Source organism: Neovison vison, chromosome 1, assembly GCF_020171115.1.
Source record: "Neovison vison isolate M4711 chromosome 1, ASM_NN_V1, whole genome shotgun sequence".
Taxonomy (NCBI): domain Eukaryota; kingdom Metazoa; phylum Chordata; class Mammalia; order Carnivora; family Mustelidae; genus Neogale; species Neogale vison.
Window position 1 is genome coordinate 49,384,143 of NC_058091.1, and position 26,984 is coordinate 49,411,126.

At 38.8% G+C, this 26,984-nt stretch overlaps 1 protein-coding gene across 1 annotated transcript in view; it reads right to left on the reverse strand.

The window, feature by feature from the left end:
- Positions 1–26,984, reverse strand: part of SH3BGRL2 (SH3 domain binding glutamate rich protein like 2) — a 61,214-nt gene that overhangs the window by 7,909 nt on the left and 26,321 nt on the right. The window contains exon 2 of the mRNA XM_044246803.1: positions 13,804–13,989. Within this exon, the coding sequence (XP_044102738.1) occupies positions 13,804–13,989 (186 nt within the window). The remainder of the gene's footprint in view (positions 1–13,803; positions 13,990–26,984) is intronic.

The window sequence follows — 26,984 nt, forward strand, 5'->3', positions numbered from 1 at the left end:
ATACAAGGCCTGTAACAGGATTAAAATGTAAAACACTGACAAGACAAGTGAAATGAGAACATGTTTCCTCTCCCTCTTGTGCCAAACTAACATTTATTTGTGTGAAATGACTCTGATAAAAGATTCTACTTCGGGTGCTTCCATATGAAAGGCTGACTCCCAATTCCATTCTTAAATTTTGTTATCTAGGGCTTTAAAAGAAAAAAATCGCTGGGTAAACAGAAAGCCATAAAGGTCTCCATGTGTCAGTGCAAGTGCTTCTATTCTGCTTTTGAAGTTTCCACATTCTTTCAGACTGTGTCTTCAGAGAGAATATAAAGATCAAATAAAACTAGAGGAAACTATATCCTCTGTAACATTTATCTTTGCCTCAAACACAGAATCATTTTTTTCTTCCTACTTTCACAGGAGAAACTAAGAAGGAATTTTGGTCAAGGTGTTCATCAATTGTTTCTTTTCAAACGTTTGCATAGATGTTAACTATATGGTTTGTAAGTTCAGGTAAAGCAGTCTCAAAATTCGGTAGTTCCTTGGATAACTTTTTCCGAAGGATCAATGTAAGCAGACAGTGATCAGAATCACTGGAGCCATTTGCTCTGTGCCAGGGACTTTATAATCAGTACTTCATTCAATCCCCACCACAGACCATCAGGTTGGAGACTGGCTCGGAGTCAAGAAATAGTCTGCCCAAGGTTGACAGGCAGTCCGTGAAAGAGCTGAGATTTGGGGCCAATTCTCACGGACATTAAAATCAATGCTTTTTGGACTCTGATGCTTCCTGGCCAAAAGGAAACCAGGTATGGGGCACCCTGTATTTCAGTCACTGAGTCCTAATGAATTCGCTGCTGAGCCGAGCCAATGGCATCACAAGTATTTCTGAAACCCGTCTAGGAATCTGGATGACAGTCCATCACTTGAAGAATGGAGATTTGCTTCCTGCCAAGGATGCCTCAATGATGAAAAAAATCTTTGAATTATTTCACTCTGTATAGAGACTCCCTTGTTCAAATGCTTTAGCAAGTTGAGTGTCATGGGGTTTTGAAGGCAGCTTGATCTGAATTCACGATCCTCTCAGCCTCAGGCCTTCCATTCGCTCTTCCTTCCATAGATCTTCAGGTGGTAGCTCCCCCTGCGAGTTAGGAACAGGCATAATACAGTGCACCGCCGAAGAGAGCCTTCCTTGACCTGACAAGGAGCAATATATCTAAAAAGCGAGGCTCCGCAAAAAACCCTACGTCAAAAGTGGCATTTTAAGGGGCGCCTGGGTGGCTCAGTGGGTTAAGCCTCTGCCTTCGGCTCAGGTCGTGATCCCAGGGTCCTGGGATCGAGCCCGATGTGCCCTCTCCTCGGTGTGGAGCCTGCTTTCCCCTCTCTCTCTCTCTGCCTGCCTCTCTGCCTATTTGCGATCTCTCTGTCAAATACATAAATAAATAAATAAATAAGTGGCATTTTAAGCTGAAATATGAAGGAGGAGAAGAGCTGACCCAGTGAAGGGCTGGGACAGGGAGGAGCATATGCCAGACTGTGCAACACCAAGAAAAAGATTTTGAATTTTATCTTAAGTACAAAAGGAAATCATGTCTGGGTTCTGGGCAAGGAGCAGAATGATTTACTTTCCTTTAAGAAAGTAGCTAAGTTAGGGACCCCTGGGTGGCTCAGTCCATTGAGCACCCGACTCTTGATGTCGGCTCAGGTCATGATCTCAGGGTCCTGGGATCAGCCCCACACTGCACCGTACCCAGTGGGAAGTCTGCTGGAGATTCTCTCTCTTGCCCTCCGGGCCTCTCCCTGCTCACGTGCATACTCTAAATAAATGGAGATGAAATCTTTAAGTCCACTGTGTGGAGAATAGCTCAGAGACAGGCCTACAAGAAGGAAAGCAGGGAGAAAAGTCAAGGGAGTACTGTGGTAATCAGGTAAGAAGGTGGCAGCCTGAACCCAACCCACGATAGTGGAGAGAGAGAAAAGTGAACAGAATGGAGATAGATTTTGGAGGAAGAACTGACCATACTCACCTGTAGAACTGCGGGGGAGGGGGTTAGAGAGAATTAAGACTTAAGGCAGCTCTGACCTTTGTGATTTGACAGAAAAGACCAGAGAAGAAGCAGATGTGAGAGTAAGGCTGAAGTGGTTTCAAAATGTTCAGTTTGAACAACTGTAAGGGACATCCAAGTGAAGAAGGTATCAGCGAGGCAGCTGGAGGTTTCTAGTGACTATCTAGGATATTACAGATTTCGTAGTTTATAAAATTTAGTAATTTTTTATAAGAAAAATGATGTCCCAAATAATACAGGTCTAACAGAACTTAGGCAAAATCCCATGAACTGAAAATACTGTTACAAATATTCTTTGTAACAAAGGTATTTCCAAATAGTTGAAGACCATTTTACTGATCTGGGTTCAGATCATATTCAATGCATACTTTATCTGGCTTTAACATCACTATGGCTAGGGGACTTCTTACCTGAATATTGAATTGGATCCTCCCAATAGCTTAGATATTGTCACTTTAGGTAATTAACTCCTTTCAAAGCGACAAATGTAAGATTTGGTAATTAACTTTAAAAGCAGAATAATTTAAGGGCAGTAATTTTTAAAAGCGTGTGTTAGAATAGTACCTGATACACACCAGGTTACCAATAATTTTTCTAATTAATGACTGATGGGTCATGTTTTAGGAAATCTTATGCTAGTAACATAATTGGACTGAATCCTATCCTACTATGGGTTCTTAAAAATTATGTAAAAAATTTATTTTCTGATATTTAAAAGTCTGATGAATCTCAAAGTGTAAAAGGTTTTCAGCTTTTTTTTTTGTCATATTTAGGCAGATAGGTTGTTGATAATTTAAAATCTAGAATTTCTTACTAGTTAATACCTCCTTTTAGAGATAATAAATTAAACAGTATGACTGAAATAATTTAAGAATAAAATAGTATTAGAAAATTTTAAATCACCTCCTATTAAGATCTAAGTTTTTATGGCCTTAGGCATTCCCCAATAAAAGAGAAAGTGCTGCTTTCTTATCAAATTCATCTCATTTATCAGGCTTCTATTTTTAAAAATGTATTAAGGTTTGTACTGCAAAAGTTAAAAGCACTGTATTTTAAAAACTCACTATAAAGCCTCGAAGTAGACTTGCTGAATTCTATATAGTCAAAGACACTTTCTGAAATGTCTATAAATACACATCTACAAGTTATCTATTTCAGCAAAACCAACCTTCTGGAACTGTACAATATAATGATCAGTTAATATTACCTTTGGAGAAGGGTACAAATATATGAAGCAAATTCAAGATAAAATTGCCCAGTTTCAGAAGCTAGTACATTTTCATTACACATAAGACAAAAGAAGAAAACTCACTTTGTTTCTAGTGCAAGAAAAGAGAAATTTCTGGACTATACAGGTATCCACGTAACTGAGCACTATTACTAATGGAACATTTATCTAAATGCTGCAATTTTAAGAAAAATAAAGAAGGCTAAACAGCTGTTAAGAAGGGCGGGGGAAGCTTCTGTCACCTAAACTTCTGTTTGCATTCAAGTGAACACCAATGTCAGAAGATTTATAAGCTCATGATAAAATCTACAACAGGTAGAGTGCACAAAGCCTCTTTCTTCCACAGAGCTCACTTAAGTACATTACCTGTACACCATGATGAGACTATTAAGGACTAGACAAGCATTTGAGACAAAGACCTTAAAGTTCTTTGCCCTTTTAGTGTTCCCTAGGAGAACAGTGAGGAAAACCCACAGCAGCCACACTGCTAGGCTGTATCGCTTCCCATGCTAACTCAGTGACTGTTAAGTGACAGACCCATATTATTTCCACATGCCAAGGGCATATCCAAACAGGAGGCTGTGCGGAATAAAAACTACATGACTTGTAAGGAAAGGGTGGCAGCAGTCGGTTCTAATTGAACCAAAGCAAATTTGGTTTACCCAAAATAAGAAAAAAAAAAAAATTTAAATGCTAAGACAACCAACGTTACTGCTGCTGCAGCTGAAAATGGGCAGAGGCTCCTTCTTAAAATTTTTCAAGCCTGAGGGTAGCCTCTGAGCAGAATATCTTATTTAGTGGTTAAGGACTATGAATGCTATGTTGTATTTTATAAAATCTTGATATAGAAGGAAAAAATAGTTGACAGTTCCAATCCTGGTAGGGTATGTAAGATGTATTTTGTTTGAAACAGCTTCATTCAGCAATTTCTATGCCAAACACCAAAAATATGGGTAAGCCCAAAGCTGAGGATTTTAAATTCCTAATTCATGTTTAACATGTCTGACCATGCTGGTACAAGATGGCAGAACGAGCAAATATAGCGACCCAAGCACCAATGGAAACTGAATGGAAAAAAAAAATTGTGTGTTAAACATAGGAAAAGGAACCAGCAATAACATTTTAAGAGATACCCAGAGGAGTTAAGTGAAGAGGCAAAAATTAATTAAGAGAATCTCTTGGATATTGACATTTATGTCATTCTCCTTTAAGCCACAGGGATTTCGTAAAACAGAATAATATACCCTCCTCTATGACTGTGGACACAACAGCTCTATAGAGATTAGCACTTATAGGTTCATACCAAAATAAATATTAAATGTTTACATATTCTATTTTAGAATAGTTATTACAGTCAGAGAGGAGAATGTGACGTATAAGCTTTAGCAATGCTGTGCGCGTGCGGGGGGGGGGATCAACGAGGGGGAGAAATGAGAGAAGCTATTTATTAAGAATGCAGATTTCTCTTCATCTTTCAAAGAAAAACGTGCCCTCTAAAGTTTTATATCAAGGAATACAGGCACAGAATGGTAATAACCAAGAAAACTGCAAAGCCGAACCTCACAGGAGAGGCGATCTCATGGGAGTTTGGGGTAGGGGGCACCTTAGAAGCAGGGCAGAGGAAAACTGACTTTTCACTTCTGACCCTCCTTTATTGTCTTCACGTTGATAGTATTAACACGGCCTTAGTGTCTTTAACAGTTTTGTTTTCTTTTCATTAACTCTTAACTGCATGAGGCTCAGAAAGAGAAACATTTTAACCAAAAGAAAACCTCCAACGTGATTCTATTTAAGATACACCGTTAAACATGCAGCTGGGGCAGCCAGAATCTGTCTGGATGAAGGTTTTCAATATTCACGGCATAAGCCATCGTTTTCATGAAAGACACGTCCCAGGGATTCATCACTGCAGAATACTGCAGCAAACATCTCACTGGGTTAAAGTGGGAGATTAAACATTTATACATAGAAGAATAAAAACTACGGTTATATAAGAGAGATAAAACCGCAAAGAATATCTAATTAAATTGTTATGCTTCTAGGCATACAGCTGATCAGCAAGAGATAGAGAGGAATTTCTATCACCCCTTGCCCACCGCCTGCCTTTTTCCTTTTCTAGTATCTGTGAGGATGTCAAATAAGATTATTTACAGTAAAACATCTGAAAATTGTTCTTGATTCAATAAGTCATCTTTAATTTGAATTTAATTCAAATTAAATTTCTTAAGAAAATTCTACCTGTAGGAGAGGCGAGTTTCCAACAGAGGTGATTTTCTAAACAGATTTCATTGTAAAATTTAGAAGATGCCTCAGTGAGCTTCCTCTTGAGACCTGACTGTTATTAATAAAATGGGAATGCGAATGCTCAGAACTTCGACAAGGTGGGACCCAACAGAATAGGTTAGCTACCTGCTCGGCTGAAAACATCTGTGGAGCTATTCACCCATTCACACAACCAATGTTTGGTTAAGTATGTTCTGGGTTCCTAGCATCATGCAGATACTAAGGTATATATGCCACAGAGCCTGCTGAAGTGAACACAAGGAACCTCACGGACTGGCTGAAGGGAACTACATTAAAAAACATTCTGAGATAAAGATCCTAACAGGAATGAGGCACAGGTTTGCTGGGCCTAGGGGAGGGGCAGTGAAAACCAGAGCCCTAGTGAGACAAAGCTCAGTAACAAGGCCAGTTTGAATTGAGTTCTGAGAGAGAAAGAGGGTGGAATTCCATAGGAGATAAAAATTACAGATTTTGGTAATGAAGGGGGATTGAGGTGAGGAACATGAGTCTGGGATAACTTTCAGGGCTTTGCCTTACATACCATGTAGATGATGTAGTCATTAAGCCTACGTAAATAGCATCCATATTTTAAAGACAGAGCACAATCTCCCGTGAATAACGAAAATTTTACTTCAGCTTTCCTTTTTTTACTTTTCCTTATTGACTCCAACAATCAGAGTTACAGTAACACAAAATTACTGTCAGTAATTCAGCCTGGGTCAAAATTCTATCACTACGTTCTACTCCATTCTGCCAGACGATATACTTCATTTTCAGAGGAGAATTGGAAACAGCTAATCTTGTGTTTCTCAAATGTGGCCTCTAAAGAACCCCAGGAGGCAGAAGAAACAACAGACCTTCTAGATGGCCCCTCCTCTGAGCTAAGCATGGTTTGACATTTTTAAATGACTAGAAAATAAGATGAAGAAAACCAAATGAAAAAGAAGATGTAGCAGAGAATTGGTGGTCTGAAAAGACTAATTTATCAGTTGGCCCAACCCTTGATCTAGAACATTGCAGGATATATTTTGAGGCAGCCCCTATAAAAGTGAAATTTCTTTTGAAGCCTTGTTCAATCTTAAAAATCCATGGAAATCAGGCATCCTGCCCCATAATGTATCTGTGTTTCTTTTGCCATTAAAAAATATGTTTTGCAACGTACTCAAAATCTTCAAGCAAAATGCTGTTTTGGGCAGACAGGCAGTCTTTATCCTATGACTTTGGGCACCTCTGAGCCCTGAGAGACTCAACTTGTTTTAACTTTTACTAGTTTTCATTTTGCCAAGTGATTTCTTCTTCACCTCGAACCCAGATTCTAGGGCCACCAATAATAACCTTTCATTTCTTAATAACATTACTTAATAAATCCCAAAATATTTTTGTTATTTGACAGAAGACTCTTGAAGAAAGAAGGAGAAATGACTCTAAGGAAAAGAAAAACAGTAGAATAGCTTGAATGAGAATGTACTTTACAAAATAACATTCAATTTAATGCATTCTTCAAAAGAGCTTGCCAGTTGCAAACTATTATTTCAAGTGACTGGAAACAAACTAAATAGCCCACAGGGAGGGAATGATTAAGTTAATTATAATAATCCACCCAAGGGAGTAAGATGCAACCTCTAAAAACCAAGCTTATAATGACATGAAAACTACTTCTGTTAGAGAACAAAGCAGGGCACAAAACGGTATATACAGTATGATAAAAAAATTTAAATCAACTGGTAAAAAAAGAGAACATGTATAGACCAAATGTTTGCAGTTGTATTTGAAAGGTAGTATTTATTGTTCCCCCTTTCTTATTCTCGCTTTTCAAATATTCTCTACTTCCATATTCATTTTAGTGCTGGGAGAAAAAAGTAACAACAATAATAATGTTGGATAACCAATTCAATACGAAAATCTCTTTAAATATCTCTTTCCAACAACTTCTTATAAGATTTCTGGCTGAAAATCATTTCTTACATTTATGTGTGGAGATATATATTTATATGTTCAAATTCAATATATTCAAATTAAAATATATGATTTTTAAAAAATAAAATCATATGCATGAATCAGGGATTTAAAAATTGATCATTAAGGGAGTTGGTTCTGCATGCTTCAAAAAGATGCCCAAACACACTTAAAATGTAGAAACAATACAACTACATACATTTAGGTGTTCTGTGGTGTGCTTCTAAGCCTCCACCAATAGTTAGAAGACACTAACATATCTCCTCGTCTCCCTTGATGGGAAAGAAAGAATAGGAGAGGAGAGGCCACGAGAAACCACTGCGGGTCATTCAGCCTTTCTGCACCTCCCTGAGATTATTCTAATCCATTTCTAGTCTACTTCTAGGCTCCAATTAAATGGACATAGTTGGAGGACTTGCATTTCCTGATTTCAAAACATATTACAAAGCTACAGTAATCAAAACAGTGTGGTACTGGCATAAAGACAGACACATGGACCACTGTTACTGAACAGAGTCCAAAAAATAAACCCACATTTATATGATCAAATCATCTTCAACAAAGGTGCCCCAAGACCACTCTCAATAGGACAGTTTCTTCAACACACAGTGCTAGGAAAACAAATGCACATGCAAATGAATGAAGTTGAACCCTTATCTTAAACCATATATAAAAATTAACTAAAAAAATGAATTGAAGACTAAATATAAAACCCAAAACTATGGCAAGTAATGATCTTAGGTATGACTCCAAAAGCACAGTCAATGAAAGCAAAAATAGACAAATGGGGACTACATCAAATTTTAAAACTTTGTTCATCAAAGAATACAATCAACAGTATAAAAGACAACCTAAGAATGGGAGAAGATATTTGCAAATCAGGTATGTGGTAAGGGGTTAATATCCAGAATACACCAAGAACTCTTAAGACTCAACAACAAAAAATCCAATAACCTGATTTAAAAATGGGCAATGGACTTGAATAGACATTGCTTCAAAAATGATATATAATTGTACCATTAAGTGTATGGAATGCTCAATGTCACTAATCATCAGAGAAATGCAAATCAAAATTACAATGCAATACCACCTCACATCTATTAGGATGGCTGCTCTCAAAACAAGATGAAACTGAAAAAAGAAAACAACAAGTATTCATGGGGATGTGGAGAAATTGGAATTCTTGGGTACTGCTGATGGGACTGTAAAATGGCACAACCATTATGGAAAACCGTATGATGGTTCTTCATAAAATTAAAAATAGAATTACCATGTGATGCAACAATCCCACTTCTATGTATGTATCTAAAACAACGGAAAGTGGAATCTCAAAGAGATATTTGCAAACCCATGTTCAAAGCAGTACCATTCACAACAGCAAGGAGGTGGAAGCAGCCCAATCTGTCAGTGAATGAATGGATTTAAAAAATGGATATATACACACAACAGAAGCCTTAAAAAGAATTGAAATCTTGTCACCTGCTTCAATGCTATAGGCTAAATGTTTTGTATCCCCTGAAATTCATGCTGAAATCCTGATGCTTAAATGCCTTTAGGAGGTGATCAGGCCATGAGGGTAGAGCCTTCAAGGATAGGATTAAAACCCTTATAAAAGAGGTCCTGTCCCCTTCCACCATGTAAGGACATTTCTAGAAGTTGGAAGTGTACAATCCAGAACAGCATCTTCATCAGAACCCAACTATGCTGTCACCCTGATCTTAGACTTCCAGCTTCCAGAACTGTAAGAAATAAATTTCTGTTGTTTGCAAGATACCCAGTCTGTGGCATTTTGTTACAGCAGTCTTGATGGACTAAGACATACAACAAAATGGATGATCCTTGAGGACATTACGCTAAGTGAAACTAGTCACAAAAGGACAAACATTGTATGATTTCACTTCAGTGAGGTATCTAACATAGTCAAATTCATAGGTGGAAAGCAGAACGACTATTATCAAGGTCTGGGGGGAGAGGACAAAGGGGAGTTGTTTAATGGGTAGAGAGTTTCAGTTCTGCAAGATGAAAAAGCTCCGGGTATCTGTATTATAGCAATGAATATACTTAACACTACTAAACTGTACACTTAAAAGTAAGATAGTAACTTTTACAATGTATGATTTTAATCAAATATTTTTAATATTTATTTAATTTAATTAAAATGTATTTTTAAGAATCCAAATCTTCCCCACCCTCCACCAAATAGGGAAGGAGAAAAAAAATGAAAAGGGAGAAGATACTTTCCTCCAGATGTGTGCATTTTCACTTCTGGTACACTCCACACGTGCCAGTTCCACAAAGAGAGGACAAAGCTTAAACTTTCAACATGAGGACCATGGGCTTTCCAAAATCCAAATCAGACACTGTAAAAGCCATCAGTAAAGTCTAGAAATGGTTTACCTTTAGGTCACCCATTTCCAGAGAAGAAGCTTGCTCATGGTAGGGATACTCCCAGGAAATAGCAAGAACAACCAGTATGTGCAATTTGGGTTCTTGACTACAAACAACTAAAATGGACATTAGCAACTTAACAGGACAGGAAGTTGTGGCAGTAGAGCGGGAAGTTGTGAATCCACATTAAAGCTGGAGAACCAATTTATAAGACGAACTTCTATGTCTGGGTGGCCAAGAACACACCCCGGCCACACCAGGGGTTTGCCCCATTAGGACACCTGCCATGGCTATTCCTGACCCCAAGACTCCCGTCCAACTGCTCCTGTGTTGCTGCCCTATCTCCTCAATGTTCAAAATCGGGGGTGAGAAGAAGTGACTGAACATGCCAATGAGCTCCCATTCAGTGGTGGAATTCTTCCCTACAGGCAGATTATTCAAATACTAAAGGGCAGAGAGAAGGAAATGGTCTACACCGATTACCAAGTAGCTTAGGAGCTGTTTATGTCTCCCATGGATAGCTCACCCAGTTTAAAATAAAGTAGTTAGTTTCCAGCCAATTCTGGGGAACAGAAGAATCTTCACGCTCACTGGATTCTGTCCCTTGCAACGCAGCAGGTTTCCACAAGCTACCCAACCAGGTAAGACTACTCCTAAACTGTCACTAGGTAAAGCAAGGCACACAGGAGCAGGCAGGATGAATGAGACCATGGCTAGTTGCCCTCTAATGCTTTTGCTTCTGTCAAAGTTGAATTGACTTGATGATGATAAGAGCAGACACTGTCTTCCAAACTCTGCCAGCACAAACTATAAAGACAGAGTGTGTACCAGTGCTGCTGTCACCAGCCTCACGGGACTAACACTGCTCCATCAGAGAGGATGCCATTTATCCAGCACAGTTTAATCAGTGGGTAAGCCTCTAGCCAGCTCCCAGACAGTCCATCTGAAAAGAATGTCCATAGACTCTGTAAGCCAAAGATACACAGAAATTTAGAAAGTCATAAAGAAGTGAAAGCAAAGGTAAGGAATTAACTTTCTTTCACATTACATTCTTTTATTCATTCAATACATTCCTGTATTAAAAGGGCTCTGAAAAATAGACTTCTATTTTCATGATGAAAGACCAAGATGTCTCTTCCTCCTTTATCTTGAAAAATCAACCAAACAAGAATTTTTTTTAAAAAAACCAGAAACACCATTTAAAAAAAATAAAACTAGGAGACTGCTATAGCTCTGAACCACCACCTATGCAGGCAGTGAGGAGAGAAATGGTGAGGGGCATGAGAGAGCAGAGGAGATTAAACCTCGGTGTCTGAACAAGCTGTGGGGGCAGCCCCCGAGACGTCAGAAATGGAGGCATTAGCTGTTGTGACGGTGTGGTGAGTGAGTCAAGGCAGAAAACAGGGAGACTGAAAATCTACCCACACAGCAGTTAGATTTCCAGGGTACCTCACTCTCTCCAAAGGAACTAGAAGGTATACTATTAATAAATATGGCTTCTGGGAAGCAATAAACTTACAAACAGCAGCATGGAAGGGTAGGGAGGTGAAAACAGCAATGTGAACGTGAATAGCAGTGAGCAAAACCCTCCAGCTCTCACAGCCTATAGGTGCAGAACTCCAGTAGCCTGGCTGATATCCCCAAAGCAAGAGACCGAAGAGCCATTCTCCAGAAAAATTAAATCATCATCTGAGAAGAGACTTGCAGATTTTATTATCCGTATCTACCACAAGAATATAACAGGCTACCCAGTCAAACTACAGAGAAGTCTGGTAGGAAACAAGCCCCCCCCACATATATATGAGCACATACACAGCTTCTAATTAGCTTTCTAGTGCCTCAACTCTTAAACAAAAGACAAGGATCACCAGATATCTGAGGAGAGAAAAGACCAAAATAAGCACGTGAAAAAAAGGGGAATTAGTAGAATAAGAATAATACTACTAAGAAAAGAAAACCTAAAGAAATCATATTTAACATCTACACTGAGCTAAGATCTTATACTCATCTTACAAAAGCACATTATTAAAAAGGAAAAAATCAAGATGTAAGAAAGGAAAAAAAAAGATGACATAAAAGTTCAATGAAAAAATTCAGAGATTAAGTTAAAGAAATCTTCCACAAAGTAGAACAAAAAGAGGACAGTACAAAAGAAAAGGATAAGAATATTAGAAAATCAGTGTAAGATGTTCACATGTAAATTAATACGTATTCTAGATAAAAAGAACAGGGGGAAAAAGCAGGGAGAAATTTTTCAAAGAAAATAATATAAAAACATATTTAATAATCATGTAATTCTTGGATAATAGGGACCTACTCAACACACAGCACAGTGAACTGTGTAACATAGTATACATATAACATAGATTACATTATGGTAATTCACAAAAAAATTTTAAGATACACTTATGAGTAAGAGACATTAAAAACCTGGAAAGAAGAAACTGGCAAAAACATACAAAAGATCAAGGAAAAGGGCATTAAACTTCTCCATTGCAGCACTAGGCAGCAGATGGTAATGAAGCAAAACCACCAACACTCTTCCCAACCTAGAATTCTATACCCAGCAGAATTATGACTCAACTACAAAACCAGAACAAAGGAATTCGCATACCTGAGAACTCTCAGGGACAGAAAACTGCTAGATTTTTAAGGCTTACAGCACTATTTGACTAAGAGTTTTGCTTTGTTTTGAACTGTACAGTTTATATACAGTTTCAGCTATACCTCATTTCAGTTTGCAGACATGAGAGTCCATTTTCTAGGGTTTGTAATCATGAATGGGCTATACCTTCAGTTATCACATACTTCCCTAATAAAATATGAGATCACAATGTAAAAAATTCCACAATTAAAACAATAAGCTTTATTCTCAAAAAGTACTTTATAGTCACAAAAAAAGTACTTTATAGTAAGACAGATATTATCATCCTTTGCTTAAAGATGAGAAAACTAATACTGTAAGGGAAATGACTTCCCAAAGGTGTCAACACAAACATAAAGTCATACGAGAACTATCTAAATCTAGCGCCATGTTCAGGATTTTAACCTGACATGAATTCAAGAAGTCTGTGCACAATCTTTATGGCTTTACGTTTCAACATCTCTTTCTCTTTTATGCAAGGAAAACTGTTTCCTTTCAAGGTATCTAAAGCATTGTTATACATTTTCTCCACTCCAATATAACCCAGCTACTTATTTCACCTTGAGCACCTCAGTACTAGAGCCCCTTCTCCTTCTCCAGGACACCCTTAAAGAACTGTAGTACAGGTCCTAAAATAAACACTTAATTATACACTAGAGTGTGACAAGGGCAAATCCTAACTACTCATTAGGAAGAAGTTTCTTGGTTTTTTTATTTTTCCTTAACCCAGGTAAAAGTAAAACAGATAATTAGACAAATGTGACTTCATCTTCTCATATGCTACATACAGAAAGAAGGCACCTAATGTATCTCAGGTGTTCATAATGATCCATCTGACTCACTACCATAAAAAAAAAATTTGTAAAAAACAATTCTGGTTTATAATTGGCTATTAGCATATTTTTATAACATAGAGGAGTAAAGATTCAAGAACAACTATCCCTTCCATTCTGCCCCCAAAACGTATTAATCAAAAAATCTGCTTTAAAATTTAGAACACATTAAACACAAACACTCCCCTTCCCTTCCCACCACTTTCCTCAAGCAGAGAGACAGGAGGACTGACAGACAAGTATGCACTCACATTCACACATCATCTGTGTCCCTGGACTCATATACCCTCTTTTACACTGTGAACCTGAATGGCACAGGGTGAAGAGGTCACAGTCCTCCCTGAAAAAATCCAACTTCACTCTAGGTAACTTTTTCAAATCACCCAAATAACAGTGTGGTAACAATCTGCTACTTACTCCACAGTATCGGTCACCATTAAATATCTGAGGTGGCAGAGGGTTGCCCTGAGCAGGCTTCTTTTCTGGGGGGATGTTTTTGTACATCCATTGTCTTTGTTCTTCTGACATCGTGATATCCACCTCCTCAAACTCTATCTTGTTGGCTTCCAGAAATCTAACCACATCCTGCTGCTTCTTCTTTATCTAAAGAGGGAAGACAAACAAATAAGGAGACAGGCTCATCTGAAACAATATGTAAAGATTTCCAATTTGAACTAGATTTGATTTCTTATTGTCAGAGATCACTGATGTAAAAAAAAAAAAAAAAAAGGCAATATCTGTAGGCACCAAGCACCATCCTCTCTCACTGGATATCCAGCAGAAGTCTAGGCAAATCCTGACATGATGATTTCTTCACCTAGACTCTCCAGAACTCTGGGGCACAACCTGGAAGGATCAGATTATGTATGAGGTGAGGGACCTCAGTTCTCAGTAGGCCATAACCATTCTCCCTCCCACTTACAGAAGTTGACATTTACAATCATGAAAGCTCCCTCTGCCAGAACCATTTGAAAACCATGTATAGCCCATCTGAGATGTCAACATTTCACCGATTCCCAGGAGCAGCAACATTTTTATTCCCCTCAGCAGTCTCTTTCAGATATTCCACAGCTGTAGCCACTGTCATAAAAGCATCTTTTCATCAGTTCACAAGAGAAAAATGTTCTCTGCTTCTAAGGTGAAAGTAAACAAGCATCATCTTACTTTGAACTTAACCCTTTTTGTTCCTCTCATCTTCAGTCACCAGGAGTCAGGTATGCTCTTGAAGAGCAGCAAACACATCTGTAGGTTTTCAAAATCTTATCAATCTTCTTATTTAAGGGCACATATGAAATAATTCAGACAGAGTGACAACAGTCAGTATCTTAAACACAGCATGTAGAACATGATTCAAGAGGCTTGCTTTTTCTAAAGTGAATCTGGGAAATGGACATGGAGAAAAAACTGAAATGGTGAAGTAATTTTATAATGGCCATAGAAAAAAATCTTTTTGAGAGATCAAGTCACCAGAAAGACCTCTCATCCAAAAAACAGAATATCTGAAGAACAAACATTCATATACAGATGGTCCCTACCAATTTCCTCCACCTTCCCCCCAAAAGCCTCAATGACATGTGCTTCTGAGATGGAAATCCGCTGTATGCCATGAGCACACAGTTTTTGATCATTGAGTTGAAGCCTATGAATGACTAACAAGATTGCACAGTTAGTATGGACAGAAATACAAAGCTAGCCAAATAGGAATCTTTACACTCGGTGATATCAGAAAACAAGGGAACTACTGTATGGTAGTTTGATGTATTATCTTAGTTTCTTGAATTAAGCTCTTGCTAATTTCTGAAAAAGTTAACTTTTTTCCCTCACTGGTACACAACTTCAGAAATGTAGTTTTATTATTCTGAAACTTTGGCTTGCAAAAGAAAGTATTTTTCATCCTGCTTAATTTCCCTATATAGCCCTAAAGGCTTAATAAGATAAACAAGGCTGATGCTGAGGTCAAAGTGGTCACTTGGGTTTTTTTTTAAGATTTTTATTTATTTATTTGACAGTGATCACAAGTAGGCAGAGAGGCAGACAGAGAGAGAGAGAAGCAGGCCCCCCACCGAGCATAGAGCCGGATGCGGAGCTCAATCCCAGGACTCTAGAATCATGACCTGAGCCGAAGGCAGAGGATTTAACCCACTTAGCCACCTAGGCGCCTCGTGGTCACCTATTTTGATCAAGGTCTTAGTATGTGTTCTTGTTAAGACAATTATGTCATTCTCCTGTTTATTTAGTGGGTCCCCATTGCCCTTGGAAGAACACACGCATTTCTTAGCATAGCACAATGTCCTTCATGATCCAGTTCCTTTGACTATGAAAGCAATGTATTTGCATTTTTATAAGTCTAGAAACTGTAAAACAACCTAACAAGAAGTTACTTGCAATCCACTCAAAATCTAATTGGAGGAAGGGGTTTGGATTTAACGTCCATATGTAGAGCTTTACATATGCAACACATTTCAAATGTTCATGAGAGTGATCAAAAACGTAACTGACACACAGTCACACTTGAGTTTTCCATGTAATGTATATACACATAATATCCATCCCACCTCTACATCTTCCCCAAAATGTGAGTGCCTAAAAACTCATATACTCTCAATACTAGGATATATCAAAGATACATACATAGCTTCTTTAATCCCCAGTTCCCTAGCTCCCCCCACCACATACACACATTTATTAGTGGACTATAATCCCCTATACTGCAACTGGCCATTCCTTTCACAGGATCACCCTCAATAAAAACAGCTGCATCTTGCCCCTTTAACTCAAAAATATACCCTGTGTACTGTCCTGTCATTAAAAATTTTTCAAAAGCATGAAATATGTGCTTAGCAATCCGTCATGTACATGTTTTTTGTTAACTTATATTCAATTATTGGTATTTAGAATACTTGTAACTTCCACCACTGAAAGTACCATATAGTGAACATGTTTATTTAGAAATCTTTGACTGTAACTCTCAACGCTATTTTAGTGACAAAGCCCGATGAATGAAACTCAAATCAAAGGGTAGAGACATTTTTTAGGCTCCTGATGAACACATGCTAAACTGCTTTTCAAAAAGTCCGTGTCAATATACATTCCCATTAGTAATGTGTAAAAGGGTTCACGGCTCAACACCCCTCCGTCCTTACAGCCGATATTTTAAAGATGTATCACACAATATTAAAGTTCAAATGATGTGAGTGATGGATGTGTTAACTATGGTAATCATTTCACAATATATACATATATCAAATCATTGTGTTGTATACCTAACGCTTATGCAATATTATATGTCAGTCGTATTGCAATAAAACTGAGGGAAAGGAACAAACTGGCTGCTGTTTAAAAAAGAAATTCAAACACATCATTACACACTAACAATGCTCATGAAGCAAAGGATAGTTACTAACAAAGGTGATAACTGACAGTAGTACAGGGAGTAAAATGTAAATAATTATATCTCTGGTTTAAAAGAGGAAAGCAGAGAAGGCAGGAGTAGGTTTGTGTTTCAAAGAGATCACTTAATACTGCACAACTGAAAAATAAAAAAGGAGAAGCTCTGTATGTACCATTAACACTGCCATGAAAGATCTCCAGGGTACATTAGTAAGTGTGGGGCGGGGGCTAGAAAAAACAAGGAAGAGAACTGTGCATAGAGTAGGAACACTTTTTAAAAATAGAAAAAATAAAGGAACACATTTGTATTTGCTTTTATTTATGTTAAAAATGAACTCTTGAGTTTATCTTTGTGTATGGTGAGGCAGGAAACCATCAGAATCCTAGAGGAGAACATAGGCAGTAACCTCTGCGATATCAGCCACAGCAACTTCTTTCAAGATATGTCTCCAAAGGCAGAGGAAACAAAAGAGAAAATGAATTTCTGGGACTTCATCAAGATCCAAAGCTTTTGCATAGCAAAGGAAACAGTCAACAAAACAAAGAGGCAACCCACTGAATGGGAGAAGATATTCACAAATGACAGTACAGACAAAAGGCTGATATCCAGATCTATAAAGAACTTCTCAAACTCAACACACACAAAACAGATAATCATGTCAAAAAAAATGGGTGGATGACATGAACAGACACTTCTCCAACAAAGACATACAAATGGCTAACAGACACATGAAAAAATGTTCATCATCACTAGCCATCAGGGAGACTCAAATCAAAACTACATCGAGATACCACCTTACACCAGTTAGAATGGCCACAATTAACAAAACAGGAAACAACATGTGATGGAGAGGATGTGGAGAAAGGGGAACCCTCTTATACTATTGGTGGGAATGCAAGTTGGTGCAGCCACTTTGGAAAACAGTGTGGAGATTCCTCAAGAAATTAAAAATAGAGCTTCCCTATGACCCTGCAATTCCACTACTGGGTATTTACCCCAAAGATACAGATGTAGTCAAAAGAAGGGCCATCTGTACCCCAATGTTCATAGCAGCAATGGCCACGGTCGCCAAACTGTGGAAAGAACCAAGATGCCTTTCAACGGACAAATGGATAAGGAAGATGTGATCCTTATACACTACTAAGTATTTATTCCTCCATCAGAAAGGATGAATACCCAACTTTTGTATCAACATGGACGGGACTGGAAGAGATTATGCTGAATGAAATAAGTCAAGCAGAGAGAGTCAATTATCATATGGTTTCACTTATTTGCGGAGCATAAGAAATAATACGGAGGACATGGGGAGAGGGAAAGTTGGGGGAAATTGGAGGGGGAGACGAACCATGAGAGACTATGAACTCTGAAAAACAATCTCAGGATTTTGAAAGGGCGGGGGGTGGGAGTCTGGGTGAGCCTGGTGGTGGGTATCATGGAGGGCACGTATTGCATGGAGCACCAGAAGTAGTGCATAAACAATGAATTCTGGTACACTGAAAAGAAATTTTAAAAAATAAAAATAAAAAATAAATTAAAAAATGAATTCTTGAGAGAATATAAAAAACTAACAGAAATTGATGTCTAGGGGCTAGGGGAGTGGGAACTGGGCGACAGAACAAAGTAGGAGTGAGAACTTGAAACGTTTTTGAACAGTGTGAATATGTCAATATCCAAAAGATAAAATAGAAGAAAGTTATGTTGAGAAAGAGAGCTTCATATAGAAGGGAACAGTAGTATATAGCCTTATAGATATGGTGTTGTTTTTTTTGTGGGGTTAGGGTTTGTTTTTTTTTTTTTTGAGGTTTTCTTTTTTAAAGATTTTATTTATTTATTTGAGAGAGAGAGAATGAGAGGGCATGGGATGGGAGAGGGTCAGAGGGAGAAACAGACTCCCCAGCAGAGCTGGGAGCCAATGCAGGACTATATCCAGGGCCTCCAGGATCATGACCTGAGCCGAAGGCAGTGGCTTAAACAACTGAGCCATCCAGGCGTCCCAAGATGCGGTGTTTTATATAAATCAGGTTTTCCAACCGGATGTGAAGCCCCAGGAGTCAGAGCATGTTGTTCTCACTGGCCTCCATGTTTACTCAAACTTGTAAGAAAAGCCAGATGATTAAAAAGAAATTTTTTTGGGGTGCACCTGGGTGACTCAGTCGTTAAGTGTCTGCCTTTGGCTGGGGTCATGATCCCAGGGTCCTGCTTCACCCACTGCCACTCCCACTACTTATGTTCCCTCTCTCACTGTGTCTGTCTCTGTCAAATAAATAAATAAAATCTTCAAAAAATAATAAAATAAAAATATTTTTTTCTTAAGAAAGAGCTAAGGCACAGAAAATTAATACTACAGCAAATCATTCAAATAAACAAAGGGCAGAAATTTAACCCAGAGCAGGAAGTTTTGGAGTGGATATCTGTGGCATTAGCATCAGGAAGGAAGATGAGTCACAAGCTGCCACTACTGGCTATTTTTAAGACTTGCTGGGGTGAATGGGGTCTGGAACTGCAGAAGCCCAGGCTTATGTGGCAAGGGGAGGGGACAGGCCAGCTTGGGCAGCGGGGACTTGGGAGAAGAGACGGCTTGCTGGGTGGGGCCCCAGGTAATAGAAAGGATTCCCACATGGCAACAGGAAGCTGCCCACGGCGCTGCACGTGCTGGCATAAACCCAGAATTCAAATAACACCAACATATACCCCCTTGGTACCTCCTTGACCCAAGGAGCTTTATCCTCCCATTTCAGCTATCCTGAAACAAAATGTGCAAAATGTAAATGATATTGATGTAACAATCAATATCAAAAGACACATGAAGTGAGAGTGGAAGAGAAGTAAACTGTGGGGCAACAGTGGGACTACCGTCTCTGTCACGCATGACAATTCAGCTGTGATCAAGGACCTACCTAAGTCAGGGTTTTGTTGTTGTTGTTGTTGTTTTTAAAGATTTTATTTATTTATTTAGCAGAGAAAGATCACAAGCAGGCAGAGAGAGAGAAGGAAGCAGGCTCCCGGCTGAGCAGAGAGCCCCATGCGGGGCTCCATTCCAGGACCCTGGGATCATGACCTGAGCCGAAGGCAGCGGCTTAACCCACTGAGCCACCCAGGCGCCCCGTTGTTTTGTTTTTAACACACTAAGAAGCCTCGGCAGATAATGCTAGTTTTTACCCAGTAGCCCATCTCCCTTCCTCTCTTAGAACCAGAAGCCTGGTTTTGTTTGGAAAAGCAATGCGCTCCACTACAAAATCCTGTTTTACCCAGACTCCTCCAGAACCAGAGGGGTCGTCACATGACACAGTTCTGGCCAATGAGAGAGAAGGCGGACGTTCTCCGGGGGGCTCCACTTTATGAATGAAAACACAAAGTCCATCATGTCCTTCTCCCTCCTCTCTTGAAGGAATACATACGTGGTGCCTGGAGGTGCAGAAACCATTCTGCAACTGTGGAAACAAACACCAGATGCTGAGAATGGCCAAGCAGAAAGACAGGAGCTTGGGTCCTTGATGCTGTGCAGCCAGCTCTAAACCTTTCTGTATCAGACAAATTAACCCTAAATTGCTTAAGCCACTCTGCCCAGTTTTTCTATAGATTTATCTGAAGGAAATTCTTAACTGCTACTTAAAATGTCTTCAGAAATACGAGTATGATGGATTGAAAATAAAAGCTATTACTGCATAGCAGAGCCTAGAAATAAAAGTCGTAAGACATAAATTTAAGTGAAATGAATATGTCACTGAATGAACAGATGAATTTTCATTATTATCACAAAATGACTGCCAAAAAAGAAAAAAAAGGTGAGGGACCCCAAACAGAAAAAGAAAGAAAGGAAAGCATGAGAGTTGGATTTTATTATTCAAATATACACCATTACATATCATCCACAGCAATTAAAAGGCATGGATAATCCAAGATCTCTTAGGCTAGATTATGGAAGGCAAACTATGGCCCACAGGCTAATTTAGCTCATTACAGTTTTTGGATAGCCCATGGTCAAAAATGGGATAATTTTTAATGGGGTCAAAAAAAAAAAATGGTACTTGATGACACATAAAAATCATATGAGATACAAATTCCAGTGTCCATAAATAAAGTTGTATTGAAGGATGACTCCAACCACTCATTTCCACACTGTCTGTGGCAAAGCTGAGGGCTGCAACAGAGGCACAGGGCTCCCAAAACCTGAAGAAAAAGTCTGTCCTTTATAAAGTTTGCCAGCCCTGATAGACCAAAGATCCCCACTTCTGGCTCAAAGTTCAATTTCTTAATGAGGCCTTCCCTGACAACCAGGTTTTACATTTTTCCAGCACCCCAACCCCCAACTCCCTACTTCCTTCAAGGCTCCATTTGTTACCACAGCACTTAGCATCTGACATACTGTACATTCTCCATATTTATTTCCCTATCTCGCCTAATAGAATATCAATTCCACCAGGCCAGGGATTTTAGTCTCCTGTTTTGTTCACTGCTGTATCCCCAGGGCCTCAAAGTGTGTCTGGCATGTGGCAAACACTCACTACATGGTTGTTAACGAACAGACAGGATTTTCACACATGGAAGGGCCAGGGTGACAGAAAGGCTTCATCCTGGCTCTCAGCAGTGTTGGTTCTCTCATCCTTTAGGATGCTCTACCACGGAGAGTCCTCTTTGCTCAAGTTCTATTGTCTAAATTTATTAAAATTTTATTTATTAGCCTCTGTACTTGACTTTAGGCTCACCTCTCTCCACAACGTCAGTTCTGTCAGCACAGACACTGCTGACAAAAAAAAAAAAGCAGGACGCCCTCAGTAAATATTAACTGAACGGATGATTAAAGAATTATCACTCCAGCCCTGAACATCAAAGATTTCCAGGTGATGTTCTAGAGATCAAACAGAGTTGGTAATTTAATTTAGGAACAAATGTAACTGAAGTTTAGCCAAAAAGGAATGTAGATCAAATGTCAATATTTCTCAATTAATGCTAAAGCTGTATGATTTTTAAAAGCAGTGTGTCTAGGACGCTACATGTAACTGTAATTTACCTAAATAATTCAGAATGATCTGTAGACCCTGAATGTGAAAAAGGCTTTGCTTTTAGTATATGTGTTGCCGAAGCGAGCACAAGGCTTTGCTTTTAACATTGACAATGATACTGAAGAAGAACGTTGTAGGTGACTGTATATTTGAATAAATGCTATTGTCAGTTAATTTTAAAAACTGCAAGTGTATAATGTCGTATTTTGTTTGGCCCAAATGTTTTAAATGTTGATATATCTACAGACTGATGGAAATTGAGAAAGAAGCAAATAAATATACCCATATTTCCCTGTCTCCGCTTCCAACAGCTACCATGGGGTTCTCTCACTCCCATCCACTTCCCCCAATATTTCCAAAGCTCTGAACCAAGCTTTTTAAGAGGCCCTGTATCAATAAATGATCTGTATTCCCCTCAAAATTCGTATGTTGAAACCTAACCCCCAAGGTGGTGATCTTAGAAGTTGGGGGCCTATGGAAGGTGATTATTTTATGAGGGCAGAACCCTCATGAACAGGATTAGTGTCCTTAGGAAAGAGACCTAAGAGCATCCCTGTCCCCTTCCACCATGTGAGGACATAGCCAAGAGTCTGCTGTCTGCAAGCAGCAAAGGGCTTTTCCCAGAACCCAACCACGCTGGCACCATGATCTTGAAACGTCCAGCCTTCAGAACTGTATGAAATAAATTTATACTGTTTCTAAGATACCCAGTCAATTTAGTTATCCCAGCCCAAACAAAGACAGAGAATGTTTACCCTTTCAACCCCATACCCTGGCAAGCAAGACCTACCCAAGCCCTGGTGACCCACCCCCACCGGCGCCGGGCGATAAACTGTCTGGGCGGGTGCTGCTGAATGGGCTGACCTGGCATGAACATTCGACGACCCGTGAAAATCACAGTGAAGATGTCTGTAGCTCTTTCACCGGGCAACCTCCTGGCTCCCGGAGTCCCTCGGGATTGGACGAGAGGACCGGCTAAATAAATTACACTGCACTTGAGTCAGATTAACCCCTACTCGGAGGCACTTTTAAGTAAACTTGCACTCCTCCACTCTCTCTTCTCCTCGGATTAGTTCTTTCCCAGAAGGCTGACGGTTACGTTAGGTAATTAAGGAGCCCCTGCTAGAATCCTTCCATAGGCTTCTAGACATGTCTAGTCATGTGCCAACTCCGGGATACACACAGCTGATGCCACTAGCAAATAAAGAGAAATAATCAATTTGAAGAAGATAGTTGTTGTTGTTTTTTTAATAGAGATTTAATGTGCATAACTGTAGCAGAGCAAGTTTAAAGAGAAATGAAGTACAGATGGAAGACAACAAGGAAAACTGCAGGGAGGACAGGGAGTGTGTATTTTTGAGTTAGACTCTCCCGAGTGTAATCCTGGACCTGTCACCTGGGTAGCCTTGGGGCAATTACAAAGCCTCTCTCTCAGCACTGGTTGCCACTTTTGTGTGAAATGGACCCTTTTTTTTTTTTTTTTTCCTCATAGATTCACTGAGAGGATTAAATACAAAAAGAGCTGAGCAATACCAGGGTCTTGCTCAACTGTCTCATTCCTTCAAACGCATGAGTTTTCCTTTCTTTGCCGTAGATGGGACCCTCTGCAAAAATATATACAAAGTGCCTTCTGGGTACTTTCAAAGACTTTAGGTATTTGACGTAACAGTTCTTTATTTCACTTATTTTCACATTTCAAATACATTTTTCATTTTTCTGACTTGAGGTAGATGTAGGACTGATTAAGACCTTTTATATACCTCCCATGGAAAAAGTGAAAGGCAGAGGAAAGAAAACAAAGTATGAATTTTCTAGTAACTTGACAAAACTTATCATGGAGGGGCTGGACTGAACTAAGGAGAAGGAGAGGGCCCTAAGACAACTCCTTTCCACCACAAAGGGAGGAAAGGACCCATGATCTTTCCCTTGTCAAAGGCCCTAGGAACTTTCCAGCAATTGAGCAAAGTATCTCGAAGAAACATAATTTCACAGCAAATTATTTTTTTCTGAAGATTTTGTTTATTTGACAGAGAGAGAACAAGCAAGCAAAAGCTTCTGGCCAAGGGAACTGGGGAAGCAGACTCCCCGCTGAGCAGAGAGCAACATGGGACTTGATCCCAGGACTGGAAAATCATGGCCTGAGCCGAAGTCAGATGCTTAACTGATGGAGCCACCCAGGCACCCCACATGGCAACGTCTTTAACTAATACCTCTCTGGTGGACTCACTAGGCACTATACTGTCAGAAAGAGGATGCAGATGGCAGGAAGTAGTGGCAGACACTAGACTAGTTGCCTCTCTTTCAGTCTGTGAAGACTGGAAAACCAAAGTTCCAGTTTGCCCAGGCACCCTGGCACCTGGGTAGCCCTGTGACCCAGCAGTGGCCCCTGAGGTGTGAGCCCACGTCTGCTGAGCTTCTGAACAAGGCTCTGCTGTCCCGATCAAGCAGAGGGATTCAGATGCCAGGCCCTTCATCCCCACCCTTCCTCCTCCCTCCTGCTTAGAACCTCTATGTGAGGGCGAGAGGTATGGAGGCAACTTGTCCACCCTAAGCCAGTAAACATCAGGAAAAGACCAAGAGAATCCTAGAAACACAGGCCCTGAACAAATCAGCCTGCAGACTTACGGAGAGACCTACACTTCCATTCTTTTAAGCTCGCGTTAGCCAGGTTCCCCCTTAGTGCCAGGAGAACACACTCCTTACTCGGACAATCACCACCAATAAGCTTCATTGCGTGGAAGTAGGGCAGGCTGGAGACTAAACCCCAAGAAGCCATCGGCTGTCAACGTTCTCACACTGTTTAACTAAACATGAGGTCACACACAAGTTCAATGTGTCTGGTGTCTGTTGCACATTATCTTACTAGAAAGCAAATACCAGGTTACCAAGTCAAAGATAACAATGAGAGAGGCTGTCTAGCAAGAGATTGAAACTTGAGTTTTAAGGAATCAGAGTGTCAGATAGAGATGGATTATGAAATACATGACGATTTCTGAGATAGCCAGTATTATATGGTATAAATTAAAGCAATAAAGTTTTAATAATGGAAAAAATTGTGCTTTTTCATCTGTGTTTTATTAGCACAGTCCCTGCTATTTAACAGGCACTCAATATGTTTATGTTAACTACATAAATATTACTCAGTTTGAATAAATACTTTTAATGTTTTCTTTTGAATCAGTCCACATTTTTGGTCCTGTTTTCTTAAACAATTTGCATTGGTTTCTTTTTTCCATTTTTGTAAGTCATCTTCACAATTTAATAATTTTTTATTTTAAATAACTCCCTTGATTTCAGCCTGAAACAAGTTTTTTTTATACTATCTTCCAAGGATACAAGATTTTATACTATCTTCCAAGGATACAAGATTTAGAAACATATTTAATACAGTTGTCATAACATATGCATTTGAGAAGGGATATTTTGGCTGTATCAAAAATGATTTTGTTTTTATAATCTTCAGAGTTATCTTACTGCGTGCATGAATTCTATTAAGTACTAATGTTTAGAACTTTATTCTATCATTAGAAACTTAAGTATGTTCTAAGGATTTTTTTTTTAATTAAAAAAGAAAACTCTTCCAAATGTGCTTTTTCATGATGACGAGTACATTAGCAGTAAGCTACCTAACATACTAACATATATCAGACCCTTTCTCGCACATACAGACACACACCCTCTTCTTTCTCGACTCATCCATTCAAGGTAAATATACTTTATCAAGTAACTATTTTACAGAATGGATTTGAGGAGATGTTTGATATTATTATTTTGATATTATTATTTTGTTACTGAAAACGATGCTTGTCATCTATAAAAACTGTCAGTATGAAAACCTCTGAGTATAACTTTCTAATTTCAAGTGTTTCAAATGGAAAATTTCACAAGAATTTTTAAATTTCTCAGTGTAAAAATATAAAATTCTTCAACTGGTTTTCAGAACTTACTGACATCATAGAAGACAGTATAATTTCAGCTATCAAAATTTAACAGCTTTTGCATGACTAATGAATGGGATCAGAAAAATGATTACCACTGTTCTTTAATTATAATGATGTTCATCCTCCATCTAAATCTACGGATTCTTGGGGAATTACCTTTTCAACAATGACAGCTGTTAAAGCCAACCTTCAAATTGTAGTATTGATTGTTAGCTCACACTATTCTTGCTAAGAAAAACTGTTTTTGATGAGAGAAAATTCTGATCATTAACAAATACAATCAACAATATTGTTTGAACTGCATCCCATGACTTTTACTGCTATTTTTACATCATTTTATGATGCATACCTTTTATTAGTAGGGTAGTATATAGACTGCACTTATTTAAAGCATACACATATTGGAGATATGTGCTCAAGGAATTTTTAAATTATTATTAGGATTAGGGTATGTGATCAAAAAACTCCAGAGATGACTGCACTAAAAATACCATGGGGACCAGAGAAAACACGTGTGTGCATGCACACAAGATTATAAAGTTTAAGTCTTTATAATGCTTGAGTCTAAATAACTTTCAAGTCAGAAGGCATATCTCTACTCTAAACATGAGAAACATTAAATTCTATTAATCGAATTTTTCAGTGCCTTTTTTCTTATACTAGGTTTTAAAAGTTAAGTTTGCAAATTCCTATCCTTCAAAACCAGCAAAAATGGAGGGAACAAAATCCACCATATTTTCTAAAACTATGGCTTAAATATTGACATCCTTTACCTAGAAACATTCTAGCATGCCTGGGAGTGGAAAAGTTACCACAAGACTGATAAAGAGATCCTAAAAATCTCATCTTGCTTCACTGTAAATATAGCAGCATGTTATACTGCTAATATATTTTCTATGGGTTAACATAAATGAGACATAGTACTAAAACTAGAGTCAGAAAAGACAGGAATATTAGCATACACTTACAGCACCTGAATCTGGCAAAATAGAGACATCTTAAGGTCTGGGCAACATTCTTTATAATCTGTTTTCTCTTCTTATTAGTACTTTAGCCCTTGAAGACATAACACCCTTCCACAGCTTCAACTATCACCTCTATGAAAAGATATCTAAAAATCTGCATTTCAAAACTGGCCTTTTACACAGGGTCAATCCCACGGTTCCAAAGCCTTTCTGGAAATTTATGCTTGAATGTCCCAACATCACTTCAAATTTGGCAGCTAAAACAAAACAACAAAAACAATGCTGTCACAAAGTCAAT